Source organism: Phragmites australis, chromosome 4, assembly GCF_958298935.1.
Source record: "Phragmites australis chromosome 4, lpPhrAust1.1, whole genome shotgun sequence".
In the NCBI taxonomy this organism is placed as follows: domain Eukaryota; kingdom Viridiplantae; phylum Streptophyta; class Magnoliopsida; order Poales; family Poaceae; genus Phragmites; species Phragmites australis.
The window spans coordinates 6,138,162-6,155,819 of NC_084924.1; the positions used below are offsets into that span (position 1 = coordinate 6,138,162).

General features: G+C 45.2%; 1 protein-coding gene across 1 annotated transcript; it reads right to left on the reverse strand.

Moving 5' to 3' along the window:
- Positions 1 to 3,488: 3,488 nt before the first annotated feature.
- Positions 3,489 to 5,167, reverse strand: LOC133915429 (protein PYRICULARIA ORYZAE RESISTANCE 21-like). The gene is made up of 3 exons (XM_062358580.1): positions 4,872 to 5,167; positions 4,420 to 4,526; positions 3,489 to 4,286 (listed from the first exon to the last, which is right to left on the reverse strand). The coding sequence occupies exons 1-3, from the start codon at positions 5,150 to 5,152 to the stop codon at positions 3,688 to 3,690; spliced, it is 987 nt and encodes a 328-aa protein (XP_062214564.1). The 5' UTR covers positions 5,153 to 5,167; the 3' UTR covers positions 3,489 to 3,687.
- Between the last annotated feature and the right edge of the window lie 12,491 nt (positions 5,168 to 17,658).

Sequence of the window (17,658 nt, forward strand, 5' to 3'; positions counted from 1 at the left end):
GAGGAGTTTCATCATCATCCATCATAAATCTTTCCAATTTTCCCTCAAGCAACTCTATCTTGGACTCTCTCATATTTGTGGTGTCTTCATGCACGACTTGGAGTGTGTCCCATATTGCTTTGGCCTCCTCAAGCCCATCCACCTTATTGAACTTCTCGGGGCTCAAGGCGCCAAGCAATACACTTGTGACTTATGCATTGCGATGGATGCTTTACTCTTGTTCAGGAGTGAGCTCTTTATCTTCATTCGGCAAATCACAACCTGTGCAAACAATCTTTCAAATACTTGGATGAAGAGAGATTAAATGTAATTTTATTTTATGTCTCCAAGCGGCATAATATGTACCATCAAAATACGGTACACGCCTGAATGGCACAGATATATAAGAATTAGATGCATTTAATTTGTCATAATTGAACTCAATTGCTACTCCCTTCCCTTTACCGTTGCCCGATGTTGAAATGTCATCCTTTGGACTTTTCGGGCTCTTTTCCCCGGATGCCGTCATCTTCCAATCCTCTAAGCGGTGAAGCCTTGAAGGAAGTTAGGCTTTGATACCAATTGAAAGTATTTGATGTCACCTAGAAGAGTGTGAATAGGTAAAAGTTGAAAAAATAAAACTTCGCAGCAGATTACAACATCCGGATACTCCGGGTCAATCCGGAGACTCTGAGTTATACAGACCCGGATACTCCGAGCGAACCCGGATAGTCCGATCTAAACAGGAAATAGAAAAATAAGAACTTTTATGCAAATCTACTTTAGTCTATGAGTTACCACAGGTTCTAATAGATTTCTCAAGACTTATTGACCAACAACCTGCAAATACACACTCACAAGCAAGTAGATAGGGGTAAATCGCTCAAAATCAACTAGAGCAAGAAAAGATGTAAAAGTAAAGGAGACGAATTGTATCCCGAAGTTTGGCCACGCCACAAAAAGTGCCTACATCTCCACTGAGTAGCTCACAAAGAGTCGGGTCTCTTTCAACCCTTTCCTCACCCAAGCAACCACCAAGATCAAACTAGGGTTGCTTACTCAAATCGCTGGGGTAATACAAACTTCCCGAGGCATTCCATAAGCTTAGATGCTCTCCGGGCGATGCATTATCGTCTAGGAGCTCAAGGCTCCAAGAGTAAAGAATGCGGATCGACGTCGGCGATGAATTCAAGTGCTCAACATTGGATTTAAGCTAACTAGCTCTTAGTCTCACTCTCCCAACCCTACTCTCCAAATCTTCAAAGATTTAAGGTTTTAGAGGAGTTAGTAGGGCTATTATTGAATGGCTATGAATGAATTTGTCCACGAGTTGTTCGGCAGCAAATGAAAGAGGGGTGAGGGGATATTTATACTATCTCCTCAAAATTTAGCCGTTACTGTGCTTTTTGAACTGACCCGGAGTATCCGAGTCAACCCGGGGACTCCAGGTTGGCACAAATCGCACAGCCAAGAGCCTGTCTGAAACCCAACCCAGAGGGTCCAGATGAACACAGAATCCCGGAGTATCCGAGTTAACCCGGAGGATCCGTGTGAAACTTTTAGGTCTAACCGAGACTCTCTACCGGAGTATAGTCCGGAGACTCCGATCACCTGGAGTATCCGGGCCAACCCGGAGACTCCGGATTAAAACATTAAACCCATCCCGAGAGCCCGGCTCGGAGCTCTACCCGGAGACTTCGGGTTACTGTCCAGAATCCGGAGTATTCAGGCCAACCTGGAGACTCCGAGTTCAGACAAAAAAACAGTATTTTTCCAGTGTCCGCGGATTATTGTGACTCTAAATTTTTTGTTCTAAAAGGATACTTGAGCACTGAGACACCATCAAAACTATCAATACGCATCCTTCTTGATAAAATGTTATTCCTAAACTCAATTTCGAAAATAAAGCAAATTAAAATCTATTGAGTGAGTACATGTCGCTTCTCTTTTCTTTTGAGGAACATCATCATCATTTAATTTCTTCATTGAAACTAAAACCTATTCATAACCTTAATAAACATATTAGACTTTTAATCGTTTATTATTAATTAATCAAAACTCATGTAGGGAACCTAAATATATTTTCACGTAGGTGGCCCGCAAATGGCACGGCCCTTTAGCTCTAATGCCAAAAATCGCTCGTGTAAACTCATGCGTGGTGAGAAGGAAAGAAATTACTACTACATCTGTTTGCTTTTATTTGTCATCACATTTTATTATAGTAAATTTGACCGTACATTTTTTTGAAAGAATTTGTTTCATGATGACTCTAATAATATAAAAAAAAATTAAATATCAATAAATCTTTTTTTAAACGGTTGATCAAATTTGCTTATAGTAAAATGTGGTGCTTAGTAAAAGCAATCGGAGGGAGTAAAGGAAACGGCTGAGATCAGGTGTGTCCGGACCGACGCCCATGAGGGAGAGCAGGAAGGAAAAATGCTCGCCAGCGCAGCTGCAGGTGGCCCGTCCAAATCTGCCGTGGACGGAGGCGGATAAAGCGGGACAGCCACTCGCCGCACATCCCCGTCCCTCTCCTCTCTGCTGGTGGGGGAGCGCGAACGAGTCGTGAACCAGCCGAAGCAAAGGCTCGTTCCGTGACGACGCCATGGAGGACAAGCTAGGGCCCCGGCCCGTTGCCCCCGGCCAACCCAATCGCTAGGACCACCACCACTTCTTCCCCGTCCCCGTCACATGCGCGTTTCCCTCTCCCTCTCCGACTCTCCCCTTCACCTCGTCCGGTTCATCCACGTCTCTCGGCATGTAGCGCGGGCTGCGTGACTACGTGCGCCGTATGGCTCCGTCGTCTATCGTGTGTCCTCACTTTCATACGCTGCCCTACCCCGCCCACCGTTCAAGACCGCGAGACGCGTCCAGCTCTGGCTCCATCCTCTCGCTTCCCAGCCTCTACCCACTTTGCGTTTTTTTTTACTCCATGTTGTTTTAGATAAGACCCTAATACATGTTTTACTACTATTTTTTATTAGAATATATTTATAAAATTTATAATATTATAAAAATATTTTTCAAAACAAATCTACACATATAATTTTAAAGTTTTCAAATTTAATATTCTGAAATCTATTATTAGTCAGGTTTTAAAATTTTGACAAATCTTTTAAAAAAATATGTATTTATGATCGGATGAAATATTCACTCATCGTTACACGCTACTCGTTTTTTCCATATCCAGTGACACGCTATTCTGCTTCTTATTTTCCTATGGCTCATATGAGTCACCGGTAGCGACTCTTATTTTGCTCCTTACTTTCCTATAGCTTATATGAGTCACCGGTCGTGACCTTTCAGTGTCATCATATCTCTACACGATAAAATATACCCAAAAAAAGGAGCATTATATCGCTTGAGGTGACAATTGACAAATGGAAGCAAGGGAACAAAGTAAAGCTGGAAAGGATCGAAAAATGAAACTTTTCTTGAGTGCGACATAAGTAAAGCTGGAAACTTTTCTGCTAGACACTTTTCATGCCATCAACTCTCAAGTCCTCTTTACACAAATCAACACTGCTTATTTTTATTGTTTTACTTCCTCTGATTTGTAATTAAGCAGAACAAATTATGGAAATAGTATAAAAAGGTGCATATACATGATGCTAGTATATATGAATCTGTACGGTACTTATACGGGATGCGTGCATGATGACACCAGATGGGGTATAGTAATTAACGGAGCGATTAAGGTGCTGATCACATGATGATGCAGGCGTAGGAGGGGTCCTCCTCGCAGACGATCCGGTAGCCGCCGCCGCCGCAGGGTCCGCAGGGATACGGCTGCGGCACGTACTGCGGCATCGGGGTGTACTGCGGCTGCGGCGGCGGTGGCGCGGGTTCGGGGGCCTTGCCGCAGGAGCAGCAGTGGCAGCCTCCGTGGCCGTGGTGGCAGCAGCAGTCGGACGGCCACGCCGGGAACGGGTACGGGTATGGCCACGGGTAGGGAATCTCGACGACCTTGGGCGCCGGGGGCTTGGGCTCCTCTTTCTTGGGCTCCTCTTTCTTGGGCTCCTCTTTCTTCGGCGAGGGCGGAGGGGGCTCCACGACCACCGTCGGCGGAGGCGCCGGCACGACCTCCGGCTTCGGCGCCGGGGGCTGGGGCTCCTCTTTCTTGGGCTCATCTTTCTTGGGCTCCGGCGGCGGTGGGGGCTCCACGATCTCAATCTCCTTGATGATCTTGCACGCCTTGCAGCAGAGCTTGTCGGCGAGCTTCTCCGCGTCGAAGGGCCCCGAGACGACCACCCGGTTGTTCTTCTCGTCGTACTCGATGTCGTCGATGCAGAACTCACCCTTCTCTGCATGCAACAAACCGCGCCAAGAATTCGTCAGTGCCGACGCCTCGTTGTGATCAACGAGCTCAAACCTCAAAGGCACAGAAATTTAGCATCGTTTTAATTGATCAGAGAGAACTTGCAAGCAAGCACGGACCTTGGATCCTGTTGAGCACCTTCTGAATCTTGGCGTAGCAGCGGCTGCATTCCAGGTCCACCTTGACGATTATGGTCGGCATCTGCACTGCACAGCTCCCTAAGACCCTGATTTCAAATTCTAGCTAAATTCCTTATCTCTATAGCACACAAGACGTAAGAAACAGAGTGATACACCAAATTCATGCATAGAGAGGAACACAGAGGAGGCCACCTGTTGATTGCAACTGTTATGACTACCAGCACAAAAGAAGAAAACAGCTCAGAATAGGAGGAAGAAGCAAAGGGCCAGTTTGAAGCGTGGAACACACTCCAGAATAAATTAACCAGGGACAGGACGGACACTCTTGCAATCAAGGACTTTGGCACAAGATCAAATCAACACGTACTCTTTATGTATTAATTCATCGGCTTCTTGAAGAGTAAAGAACGAGAAGGACATGGAGTGAGCACCTTGATTCAGTTGATAGGCGCCTGCAGCTGCAATGCAAGTCAGGGAGGAAGGGGAGGAAGAAGTGTGAACAAAAGGTGTCGGTGGAGAGAGGGAGGGAGGAGGAAGAGGAGGAGATGGTGTGGCGTGAATATATGCACCATCGCCTTTGCCGCCCACAACATCTCAGTATCAGAGCCTGGGGCCGTGGAGATGGGAGAAGCCATGAAGAAGCTACTAGAAGATAAAAGGCGCCTTGGAAAGGCAGCAGCGCCAGCAGCAACACTTGGCTTCCTTGCACCATCAACCATGCCCAAAAGCGTACACGTCGCTGTCACGGCTGTTATTTGGCATTCCTCTCGAGGATGATCACTGCACCAAAAAACCAGCTCCTTTGTGAAATACGGTGTAGGACACGACAGTGGATCCGTGTCCGTGTAAACTCGCCGACCCGCTTAACAGGAGACGGGCCACTGGGCTGGCACGGCTCCTTTGTGACATTAATTATATAGAAAAATCATTTATGTTGAGATACGTATTAAGAGATTGATTAAAAGAATCTAGAGTTGGCGACAAGAACTAAAAGATAAATGAATAAGTATTAAATAAAAATTAGACATATGGAATTCTTACACGATTGCGCTGTGACGACTAGATGGGGGTGTGGTCGCAACCGGGTCCACCGCATGCTTGATGCTTGGACCGTGCCATGCCCACACATCCCTTGCGTTAGCTAACACGCTCTCGATCTTTAGCCGTCAGCGAATGGTGGCACATCGCGAATCCGCCTTCGATGTGTTCGGGGTCCACAGCAACGGCCAGCGTTCGATGAGATCAACAGCGGCAGCGACCGATGCTAACAGGAACCCGTCATCCACACAGTACGAGCAGTTAACAAACATCATCATGTGCATTTGATACAGGTTACACCATCAACTACAATGTTCGAGTTCTTGATTAATTGTTGAGTATTGAGAGTACGGTTCAGGACCTAGTGCCAATCCTCGAAGGAAGAAGCATTTTACCAATCCACCATCACGAGGATCTTATAGCAACTTCACGGCACGCCAAAAAAAAATACGGGTAAGAGGAGCATCACATTCGAAGAAAGAGATCCTCTGCCTTCCGGTGGGGAAAAGACACGCAGAGAGACACAACACATTGACTTTTCTTTTAAGTCATCTTTTAACTGCTATTTTTTAACTAGGTATACTTCGCAATGGTGTGACTAGCATAATTCTTTTTATCTCACAGAAAAGAGAGATGAGTAAGTATTAGTTTTTAAAGAGGAGAGATGAAAAGCTAGTACTTACAAATCACCTCAGCATCTCTCTTCTCTGTAAGATATGAGAAATTATGAACAGCGAGACTCATATAAATTTTAAAAAGTGTGCTCTTAGCTGAGGGATAATAGCTATCTATAGCCATTGAAGATGTTACCTTATTAGCCTTTTCTTACAAAAAGTCAACGCATGAGATCAACCACAACCGGCAAAGCAAATGATGTGGGGCTATGACAATGATGCTGTTGTGTCAGTACTTTACTAGTTAAGTGTTCGTGCGTTATAATAAAAATATAAATATTAAATACAGTAATATCAAATATAAACTCAAGGCATATAGATATAGATACGTCATGAGAGCGTCACTGAATAAATACGTCGGGAGCGGTACTGTAATTTGATTTTAGATGGGATTAAAAAAAAAGAAGATTATTCGCTAATTTTCTTCATAATTTCTTTATTTATTATCATTAGTAAAACAAATCATATATTGTAGCCAGTAACAAGGCACAAAAGTCTCGATGATGATAGTGGAGAAAAAATAGATAAATTATTAAAATTTTAAGGTTTTTATTAGATAGTAGTATAGTAACATGAGAGGTTGTGAAACCGCTGTTTTTATACAGTAGAGACTAGTGTCAGCATCGGCACCAGAAAGAAAGGGAAAGACCTCGACCATCTGGTTTTGAACTAGTAGCAGTTCCTTACGAGCCGGGCCCGAGCATGGTTCATGAACGGATGGATGGGAGCCGAGGAAGGGAAGGGATCCGCGTCCACCGCGCGGCGCACATGTCTAGGCGACGGGCAAAGCTTGGCGTTTCCCCGGCCGGCCAGGTGGCCACCGTCCTCTCCTCGGTGGCCGCAGACAAAGGCGTCGTCCGCAGCCACAACAACCGAGGCAGCACAGCAGTCCATCCAATCCAAGCCCACGCGACGGACCGGCCGATCGCGCTGCGTGCCTGGCGCGGTTCGGCTGCACGCACGCCGGCCTCCCCCCATAGTCCCACGTCCTCTCTGACTCTCTCGCCCCCACCTCCTCTGCCTCGCTGGCGACCGGCGGCGCACGCGACCCTGTCCCGCCGCACAGTGCCGCGATTGCCGCCCGCTCCCATCTCGCGCTGCACCCGGAACGGAACGAACGATCCCATTGCATAATTGCCCCCATCACCTTCTTTCTCCGGTCGCTGTCGCCCCCTAACCCCATCGTGGCATCATCCAGCGTCGGGAACCAAACATTTCACGAGGAGGAGACGGACCGGGGCCGTGCTCGGCCGGTGTCGGTGGTCGTCGTCCTGGTACTTACCACTGCAGATTGAGTGCGCACTGCATTTTCTGTAGGTAGGTTAGCGTGAGCACATGCCTCTGCATGTGTACTGACCACCGACCTGTAGATGAAGGCGGAGGGAGCGGAGACTTGGTGACGCCGAAAGTGCACCGGCGTGCTTTCCATTTGAGTGAGATTAGGAGCAAAGGAAGCTGTAGCTAGTAAGATATCCGGTGCTAGTTCGCTTGCTGGTTTCGTTGAAGTTCTTTGTTTTGATTCCAGCAATAGCGAAGCTGATTATGCATACCGTACGTTTAGGTTCGTTAGAGTTGCCCCTACCTGCAGCTCCGGACTTTGGTGTGTTAGTGTCAGAGCTAGTGACAGGAATATTGCTTTTATTGTGGACTTAAAAAAAAGCGCCAATGGTACAGGCATAGTTCGGTGCGGCTAAGTCAGCCAAGTGCTTCCTCCTGTCATAAATACATATCATTTTTTATATAATATCATTTTTAATATATAGCTTTACGATATTATAGAAGTATTTTAAGATAAATCTACACATATAATTATAAAATTTTTAAATTAAATATTTTAAAAGTTATTGTTAGTCAAAATTTTAAAAGTTTGATTTTTTAATAATATGTGTTTATGAATGAAGAGAGTGCGACACAAAGAAGGGAATCATCTGATCTAGACTGAATGAGCGGATGGAATTGACGCCGGGCTAAATAGACTAGGCATTGATCGATCGGTTGCCACGCGGCTGCCGGCGCAAGAAAAGGGAAGGTGACAAAAGGGTGAAGTCGATCGAACAGTGATGGAGGGCAAGTACCTACCTGTATTGGAGTAGTTGCAGCCTTGCAGAATCCAAGTAGACTACTCGATCTGGAGGAGTAGGTGCCCAGTTAACAACTTACCCGCACTACATCGTACAGGACGAGCTGATGTGTGCATCGCACACAAAGTAAGACGAAAAGATAACACTACAGCTTAGGCACCCAGCAACAGCAGGTCACAAGTTGTAGAGGTGATGTAGTCGTGTAGACGCTGGCTTCTAGTGGTTTTCGTCGTGGAGACTGCAAGATTGGGAGAAGCTTCCTGCTACAGCCTTTGGTTTGAGACGTACGCATGCAGCTGATCTTCAGCAACCAACAACTCCGGCTCCGGTTTGCTTTGCGCGGCCGGTCCAAAGGTTTCTAGCTGTAAAGGGCGTGTGATTCCTTCTTCCTTTCGTGCACGTCCGGACCCTCTCGTTAAAGAATGGCATGCACGTACTGCTCTGCGATCACCGGTCAGCATTGCATCGGATTTATGGGCTCGGCCGTATCCGGTGGCCGCTTTCGTGGCGCGTCAGCCGGCGACTTTCCGTCAGGCTGCGAGTCACGGACGGGGGAGGACCACGGGTGCGTGCATCCAACTTCTCAGGCTCATAAATTGTTCTAAATTGTTCGAGACTTCGGCTTTGCTCTATATTAAAAAGTTTAGACTTTGAAACGTATGGATGATGCAAGGATTTCAGGTATGGACTTGTAGCAGCCCATACGATTCCTCTAGAATTTGTACGAAATGCTTCCGTCCCAGACGGGTCTGTAGTGATATTACATAATAGTGTTAGATTTCGTGTTGGGATCAAACCGTAGTTTCATGGAAAATCGAAACCAGAGGAGGTAATATAATCAATCTTGTGAAGGTTTGAACAGATTTTGCGATCGACCCACTGAGCGAGCCTGTACATCAATTGTCGTACCATAGTATTTACCGCATATTTTTTATATATGGTTTTGAGAAAAACTATTATCGTGTTTGGTTTTTGTAGTATTTCCTGCAGCAGCGCTCTCTTCAGTTTAGAAAAAACAGAGCTCGTGGTTGGAGTTTCTGAAAACTCCACGTTTTAGAAAAGCTTACAGTTTCAAAAATATAGAGCATGCTACATCTAAACACCTCGCCAAACTAAAAAACTCCAAATAGGCCCTAAGACTAGCTATTTGCAGCAAAGCACTCAAGCTTCCGGACCAAACTAGCCAATTCGACCCAGTCTCGTGACCAAGCCCTCCCTTGTAGCCCACAAATACTACTCTTTTTGGGCTGTTTTCTTATCCCAGGGGACCCTTTGGTGCTTGGTGAAAGCGTGAACAAACACAGAGAGAACACGCGATGCACTTTCCTTCTCATTGATGTGTTGAAATATGTGCGATATAAATAGCATATATATACATATTCCTCTAAAGAGATAATAAAAACAGTAGATCAAATATAACAAAGACAAGAATATAAGATACATGTCTGTCATACCATGAGCACTGAGACAACAAACCATATATAAAAATCTAAATTGAACTAGATGATATATTCAAATGGCTCTCAGAGTATTCTTATCGGCTGGCTCCAGATCAATAAAGATCTGCTCCTAAGCTGAACTATAAATTATATCACAAATTAAACTAGGACATGAGATCACACCTAGATGACAACCTTGATATACAATTCTCTGAATTCTACATATTCCTGAACAGAATAACAAAGATATCTTTTATTGGAAATCAGAATTCAGCACATAGCCAGCATTTTGCCTTCACAGGACAAACAAACAGAACACTAAAACCTCTCTGCACAAGAGACAGAAAGAAATACAGAATCTATTCCAAGCTGCAGATTGCAGAGCAATCTTCACAATGTGCTGAATTCAAAAATATATGCTACTCAAGTCCAGGAATGTAAGCTAACAGGCAGTGACAGATGACTAAAGCAAAATTCAGCTAACAGGAGATCAGAACCCTTATAATCAGAACTGCAAGATCATATCACTGCTCATGCCAAATTGCAAACAGAGAATCAAGGTTGTATCTATTGTACTCAACATCCTAATTCAATTTCAATGAAATTTATCATCACAGAGTAATTATACCATGCACCCAACAGTTCAGATCAGGGGAATAGAGAGAGCTCACAGTGAATATGCTGGAATAAGCTGGAGAGTGAGGCAAGGCACGGCACAGATGCCGCAGTCCCAGAAATCCAATCAACCGACGTTGCCGCCGGATGGAGGGATGACGGAGATACAATACCTCAACCGCACAGCCTTTGCAGTGCGGGCGAACCTCAGCAGCGCAGCTCCGAGCACCAACAAGATGCCTCCCAGTGCTACAAGAGCTTCGGCCAAAACCTCAGTTGGAGTCCAAGCTCTCAACACTAAAGCTCAAATCATAGAGAGAAAAAGAGGGGGGAAACCGAAAACTGTGAGATGCCCCGGTTTTCTCATATGCTGAATTAAAAGCCCAGCCTCTCTAGAAAAAGGGGAGATGGCGGCGACCAACTCACGGCACAAAGGAGCCCCCCTCCGAACCCTACGTGAGCACCTCCTTATCCCGTCCCATAAGACGGCCAGAACACCCAGGAGAATCCTAGCGAAGCTCCATCGCGAGAAGCCCGGAGAGGCTGTTGCAGCTGCCGCCGCCCACGAAGGGGATTTTTTCTTTTCTCTCCCTCATCTGGTCAGCCGGAACCCTTTTTAGGGCACACCATTTCGGGCTTGGGCCAAACCAGATGAAGGCCCAGAGGCAGTTGAGATTCGGCCCAGAGAAGCAAAATCACATTAAAATTTCTAAAATAAATACAATAGTCCCCACCAAATTTTAATGTTGGTAAAGTTCGGTTTTACATACAGGAATTGAGTAAAGTGTACCTTTCGGGTTTGAACACAATACCTAATCATATGGAGATTAGCTCGAACAGACAGAGGAGGACTAAACCTTGATCCTCTATCTTGGTGTAAGAGCTTCCACCCATACAACACCCTGTACTAGGCTGCTAAGTCTTTAGCTCTCGGTTTGGACGTTATGGTCATGTCCGAGTACCTTTTGATTCATGAGTGCCACTCAGAGAAGTACCCGGCTTCTCTGTGATTGTGACCACACAATCACACTCACATAGGTGAATTCTCCTAGATGTCCTATAGGATGACATCTATTGCCATTCGGCATTGAATTCATTAAGAGCTAGCAGCTCACCCTCTCCTACAGAAGAGCATAGCAGCAAATGGGATCGATTTGCTCTTATATCCACACAGCTTGTTTTCCCAGGGCCTAGTTCACAGGATCTCCGATCACCTAGGATAGGTTACTGCCGGTGTGAACCTTATCATAGGGTAATAATCCCATTCATCTTGATGCCGCTTGAATGACTGTTCTAGCCATTCCTTTTGTGAAAGGATCCGCAAGGTTCCTTTCAGACTGAATATAATCCACAGCGATTATACCCATCTCTAATGCATGCCTGAGCGACTTGAGTCGTCGTTTTATGTGCTTCGAAGACTTCATATTGTCATTCCTACTCTTCACCTTAACTAGAACAGTTTGGTTATCGCAGTAGGTGAGAACAGCCGGAATTGGTTTATCCAATATCGGGAGATCAGAAAGGAGTTCTCTAATCCATTCTGCTTCTACAGCTGCTGAGTCTAGCGCCACTAGCTCAGCCTCCATCGTGGAGCGAGTAAGGATGGTCTGCTTAGATGACCTCCAAGACACTGCTCTGCCTGCTAGAGTGAAAACATATCCACTCGTAGCCTTCATATCATCCGAGTCACTGATCCAGTTGGAATCACTGAATCCCTCTATGACTGCAGGATGGCCAGAATAGTGAATCGCAAGGTTCATTGTCCCCTTTAGATACTTGAGAATCCTCTCCAGTGCTATCCAATGATCATCTCCTGGGTTGGACGTATAACGACTCAACCTGCATACTGCATATGAGATGTCAGGCCTAGTTGCGCTGGCCAAGTACATGAGGGAACCTATCACCTGTGAATACTTTAACTGGTCTTTTCCATGGCCTACATTTTTCTTCAGCTTAGCATTTGGATCATAGGGCGTGGCTACAGGCTTACAGTCTATCATACCAAAAAGTGTAAGCACCTTGTCCACATAATGGGATTGACTGAGTGTTATCCCATTCTCGCCCTTTAGGAGCTTGATGTTTAGAATTACATCAGCTTCTCCTGGGTCCTTCATATCGAAGTTCTGAGATAGAAAAGACTTTGTCTGGTTAATCATTTCCAGATCTGTCCCAAACAGCAATATGTCATCCACGTATAAACATAGGATAACACCTCGACCCCCACCGAAATGATAGTACACGCACTTATCGGCTTCATTAATACAGAACCCGACCGAAGTCAGTGTAGTATCAAACTTGTCATACCATTGCTTGGGGGCCTGTTTGAGACCATACAAGGATTTGATTAGCCTGCATACTTTACGCTCCTGTACTGTTACCACAAATCCATCTGGCTGATGCATATAAATCTCCTCGTCCAGCTCTCCATTAAGGAAAGCAGTCTTGACATCCATTTGATGCACAATGAGATTATGCGAGGCTGCTAGTGCCAAGAGCACACGGATAGTGGGTAATCTAGCCACAGGAGAGTAAGTATCGAAATAGTCTTCTCCTTCCTTTTGCGTAAAACTCTTAGCCACTAAACGAGTCTTGTACTTTTCTATGGTACCATTGGGTCTGAGCTTTCTCTTGAAAATCCATTTGCAGCCGATCGACTTGTAGCCAATTGGGAGGTCTACTAACTCCCAAGTTTCGTTAGTGATAATCGAATCCATCTCACTACGGACTGCTTCCTTCCAGTACTCTGCTTCTTGAGAAGCGTATGCCTCTAAAAGGTTTCTTGGTTCATCATCCACGACATAGGTGACAAAATCATCTCCCAATGATTTGCCAGTTCTTTGCCTCTTGCTCCTCCTAAGTTCCAGATCAGGAACCGTGTCATCAACACTCTGAGGAACATGGTCATTGTTTAAAAAATCATGGGAAACAGTCTCATTCGCTCGCAAAGGAAAGATGTGCTCAAAGAATGTCGCATCCCGAGACTCCATTATCGTGTTAACGGCAATGTCTGAGACCTCAGAATGGACTACTAGGAATCTATAGGCAGTGCTCTGGTGTGCATACCCTAGGAAGACACAGTCAACAATCTTTGGTCCTAGTTTCCTTTTCTTCGGCAGGGGAACATGCACTTTAGCTAAGCAGCCCCAGGTGCGAAGAAAGGACAGATTTGGTTTCTTCCTCTTCCATCCTTCATAAGGGGTTACCTCGCAATTCCGAGGAGCGACCCTGTTCAGGACATAGTTAACTGTGAGAACAGCCTCACCCCACCATGAGTTAGCCATACCAGAACTTTGTAACAAAGTGTTAACCAAGTCACAAATAGTTCGGTTCTTTCTTTCGGCTACTCCGTTGGCCTGTGGTGAGTATGGTGGCGTAAATTCATGGATTATGCCACTTTCTTCACAGAATTCGGAGAAATCCCTGGGAATATATTCTCCACCTCTGTCAGACCTCAGTCTCTTTATTGTCTTTCCCAGCTGGTTTTCCACCTCGGCCTTATAGATCTTAAAGTATTCTAATGCTTCATCCTCTGTTCTCAGCAAATAGATATAGCAGAACCTAGTGGCATCATCTATGAGAGTAAAGAAGTATCTTTTGCCCCCTTGGTTAATATTTCATTCATCTCACAAAGATCAGAATGGACCAGCTCAAGTGGCGAGGTGCTTCTCCCCTCGACCGTATGAAACGGTTTACGGGGCTGCTTTGCTTGCACACACACCTCACACTTATGGCTCTTATCATACTTATATGAAGGAATAAGATCCATCTTGCTCAAACGCACAATTGCTTCATTATTAACATGACACAAGCGAGAATGCCAAATATCAATGTTCTTATTAGAATATGAAGAATAGAAAATGTTTGCAAAGCTATCAAGAGTAGAAATGCGGAACATGCCTCCGTAATCATAGCCTTTCCCTACAAACGATCCACACCTGGTCATCACTACTTTATTTGACTCGAAGACTAATTTTATTCCTTGCCGGCACAGCATCGATCCACTGAGTAGATTGCGGGTCATGGCAGGCATAAATAGTACATCCTTCAGGACAAAGTCTTACCGGAAGTCAGCTTCAGGCTCACTTGTCCTACTCCACGCACTGCTGCCAAGACCCCGTTCCCCATCAGTACGGATCCACCGTCTGCGCCCTGGAGAGAAGTAAAACATGTCTGATCAGCACAAATATACCTTGTAGCACCTGTATCAACCCACCAACTTACTAGTGAATTTACCATAAAGGCCTCAGGTACATACCCACTAGTGGCGTCGCTTTTGCCGGTATTATCGACCGTTGCAACCGCCACATGTACTTGGGCTTTGGTTGCCTTCTACTGGTCAGGTGTCGGCCCCTTGCCCTTACGATCGCGACATCTGTTGGCCTTATGATCCAACCCACCACAGACGTAGCAGACAATCTCGGGCTTCTTCTTCTTCTTCATAGTATTAGTCTTCGGTCTAGAGAAACCAGGCTTGGCCTTCTCTTTCTTCACATTCTTTCCAGGATGGTTCTTGTGCTCAACAAGATTAGCTTGAGCAGGCGCCTTCGCCCCACCATAGCCTGCCTTCGACTTCTCTTTGACATTTATAGCAGCAATGAGCTCATTAAGAGTCAATCGCTGTTTTAAGTGTCGACGTGCAGTGACAAAATCACGCCAAGAAGTAGGCAGCTTGGCCAAAATAGCATTAACCTGAAAGTTCTCCAGGAGGACATAACCATATTGGCCTAAGTCACGCACGATCAGCTGTAACTCATGAATTTGTTCCATAACTGATCTGCTATCTCCCATACGAAGGACTCATTGCCATTATCGCTTTCACCATACTTGTCATTCAGCTTCGTCCACACCTTCCGTGCTTCCCCGAATCCCACGTAGATATCGAAGAGCCTGTTTGACAGAACGGCCAGGAGACGTGCAAGGGCTGAGACATTTGCCTTCTCCCAACGGGCCCTTAACGCATCGAGACGCGTTCTTTCGACCTCGTCTAGCACGGCTTTCCCTTGAGGAGCGGGTGGCTCTTCAGTGACGACCCAGAATAATCCGAGCTCCATCAACCACAGCCTCGTCCGGGCTTGCCAGCGCTTAAAGCCGGTTCCATCGAAGCTCTCAGGCTTAATCGCGTCCGAGGACGACGGTGGTGGAACAAAGGAGCTAGAGCTAGCCATCACAGAAGCTATTGGATTTCTGGATTGTTGAAATATGTGCGATATAAATAGCATATATATACATATTCCTCTAAAGAGATAATAAAAGCAGTAGATCAAATATAACAAAGACAAGAATATGAGATACATGTCTGTCATACCATGAGCATTGAGACAGTAAACCATATATAAAAATCTGAATTGAACTAGATGATATATTCAAATGGCTCTCAAGTATTCTTATCAGCTGGCTCCAGATCAATAAAGATCTGCTCCCAAGCTGAACTATAAATTATATCACAAATTAAATTAGGACATGAGATCACACCTAGATGAAAACCTTGATATACATTCTCTGAATTCTACATATTCCTGGACAGAATAACAAAGATATCTTTTACTGGAAATCATAATTCAGCACATAGCCAGCATCTTGCCTTCACAGGACAAACAAACAGAACACTAAAACCTCTCTGCACAAGAGACAGAAAGAAATACAGAATCTATTCCAAGCTGCAGATTGCAGAGCAATCTTCACAATGTGCTGAATTCAAAAATATATGCTACTCAAGTCCAGGAATGTAAGCTAACAGGCAGTGACAGATGACTAAAGCAAAATTCAGCTAACAGGAGATCAGAACCCTTATAATCAGAACTGAAAGATCATATCACTGCTCATGCCAAATTACAAACAGAGAATCAAGGTTGTATCTATTGTACTCGACATCCTAATTCAATTTCAATGAAATTTATCATCACAGAGCAATTATACCATGCATCCAACAGTTCAGATCAGGGGAATAGAGAGAGCTCACAGTGAATATGCTGGAATAAGCTGGAGAGTGAGGCAAGGCACGGCACAGATGCCGCAGTCCCAGAAATCCAATCAACCAACGTTGCCGCCGGATGGAGGAATGACGGAGATACAATACCTCAACCGCACAGCCTCTGCAGTGCGGGCGAACCTCGGCAGCGCAGCTCCGAGCACCAACAAGATGCCTCCCAGTGCTACAAGAGCTTCGGCCAAAACCTCAGTTGGAGTCCAAGCTCTCAACACCAAAGCTCAAATCACAAAGATAAAAAGAGGGGAAAAAACGAAAACTGTGAGATGCCCCGGTTTTCTCATATGCTGAATCAAAAGCCCAGCCTCTCTAGAAAAAGGGGAGATGGCGGTGACCAACTCACGGTGCAGAGGAGCCCCCCCTCCGAACCCTACGCGAGCACCTCCTTATCCTGTCCCATCAGACGGCCAGAACACCCAGGAGAATCCCAGCGAAGCTCCATCGCGAGAAGCCCGGAGAGGCTGTTGCAGCCGCCGCCCCCGAAGGGGATTTTTTCTTTTCTCTCCCTCATCTGGTCAGCCGGAACCCTTTTTAGGGCACACCATTTCGGACTTGGGCCAAACCAGATGAAGGCCCAGAGGCAGTTGAGATTCGGCCCAGAGAAGCGAAATCACATTAAAATTTCTAAAATAAATACAACATGATGTAGATATATAGTACAAGTGCAAGGGTTTGTTACAAGAGATAAGCATACAGCAAATAGAACATATCTAAACTATACAACATAATCTGGCTATGGATGTGCGTCAGTTGGAGCCGTTGCCGGATCATAAACAGTACCATCATGAACAGTAACAAATGGATGTACCATTTCTCAAAAGAAAAAAAAGAAGTAATGTATTGTGGCAAATGCTGATTATCTGCCATAAATGTCAACCTGAACTTACTTTGGAGAGAAGAGCCTTCCACATCGCCCCCAGAGCAGTTATCTTCAACAATAGTTTGTCCGACTTGCCCTACTGAAATAAAGAAGAATTTGATGAGAGTGCATGAATGAAAAGAACAAATACCCACATAGGACGCACACTATACCACAGCTAACAAGGATAATGTTAATGTTGCAAGCACGGGAGGTTGACAAATTCTTCACATCAGGAATGATGAATGTGGCTTCAGTGTTGTCTTTATTTCCAAATTCGCAAAAGGAAGTAAGCGAACAAACCCGACTAAATCGATACATTGGAGAATGCTGCAAAATAATATCATGAATCAGAAATGAGATCATTTGGTAGGCAAACTTAAAAGCTCATCGTTCGTTTTCACACACAAAAGAGGGCTACACTTACCCCTTCAAGCGAAACATTACTAGTAGGTCTAGCTAATAGAACATAAAGAGGAAAGATATTCTACGCTTGCAATTTGGTATTTGTAATTCCAGAAAGTGA

Bases quoted from the DNA above. Each gene is read 5' to 3' on its own strand.
- LOC133915429 (XM_062358580.1), bottom strand. From the start codon at position 5,152: ATGGTGCAAGGAAGCCAAGTGTTGCTGCTGGCGCTGCTGCCTTTCCAA. The intron at 4,527-4,871 runs GTGCTCACTCCA...ATTTGAAATCAG, and splicing joins CGCCTATCAACTGAATCAAG to GGTCTTAGGGAGCTGTGCAG. The intron at 4,287-4,419 runs GTCCGTGCTTGC...TGTTGCATGCAG, and splicing joins GGTGCTCAACAGGATCCAAG to AGAAGGGTGAGTTCTGCATC.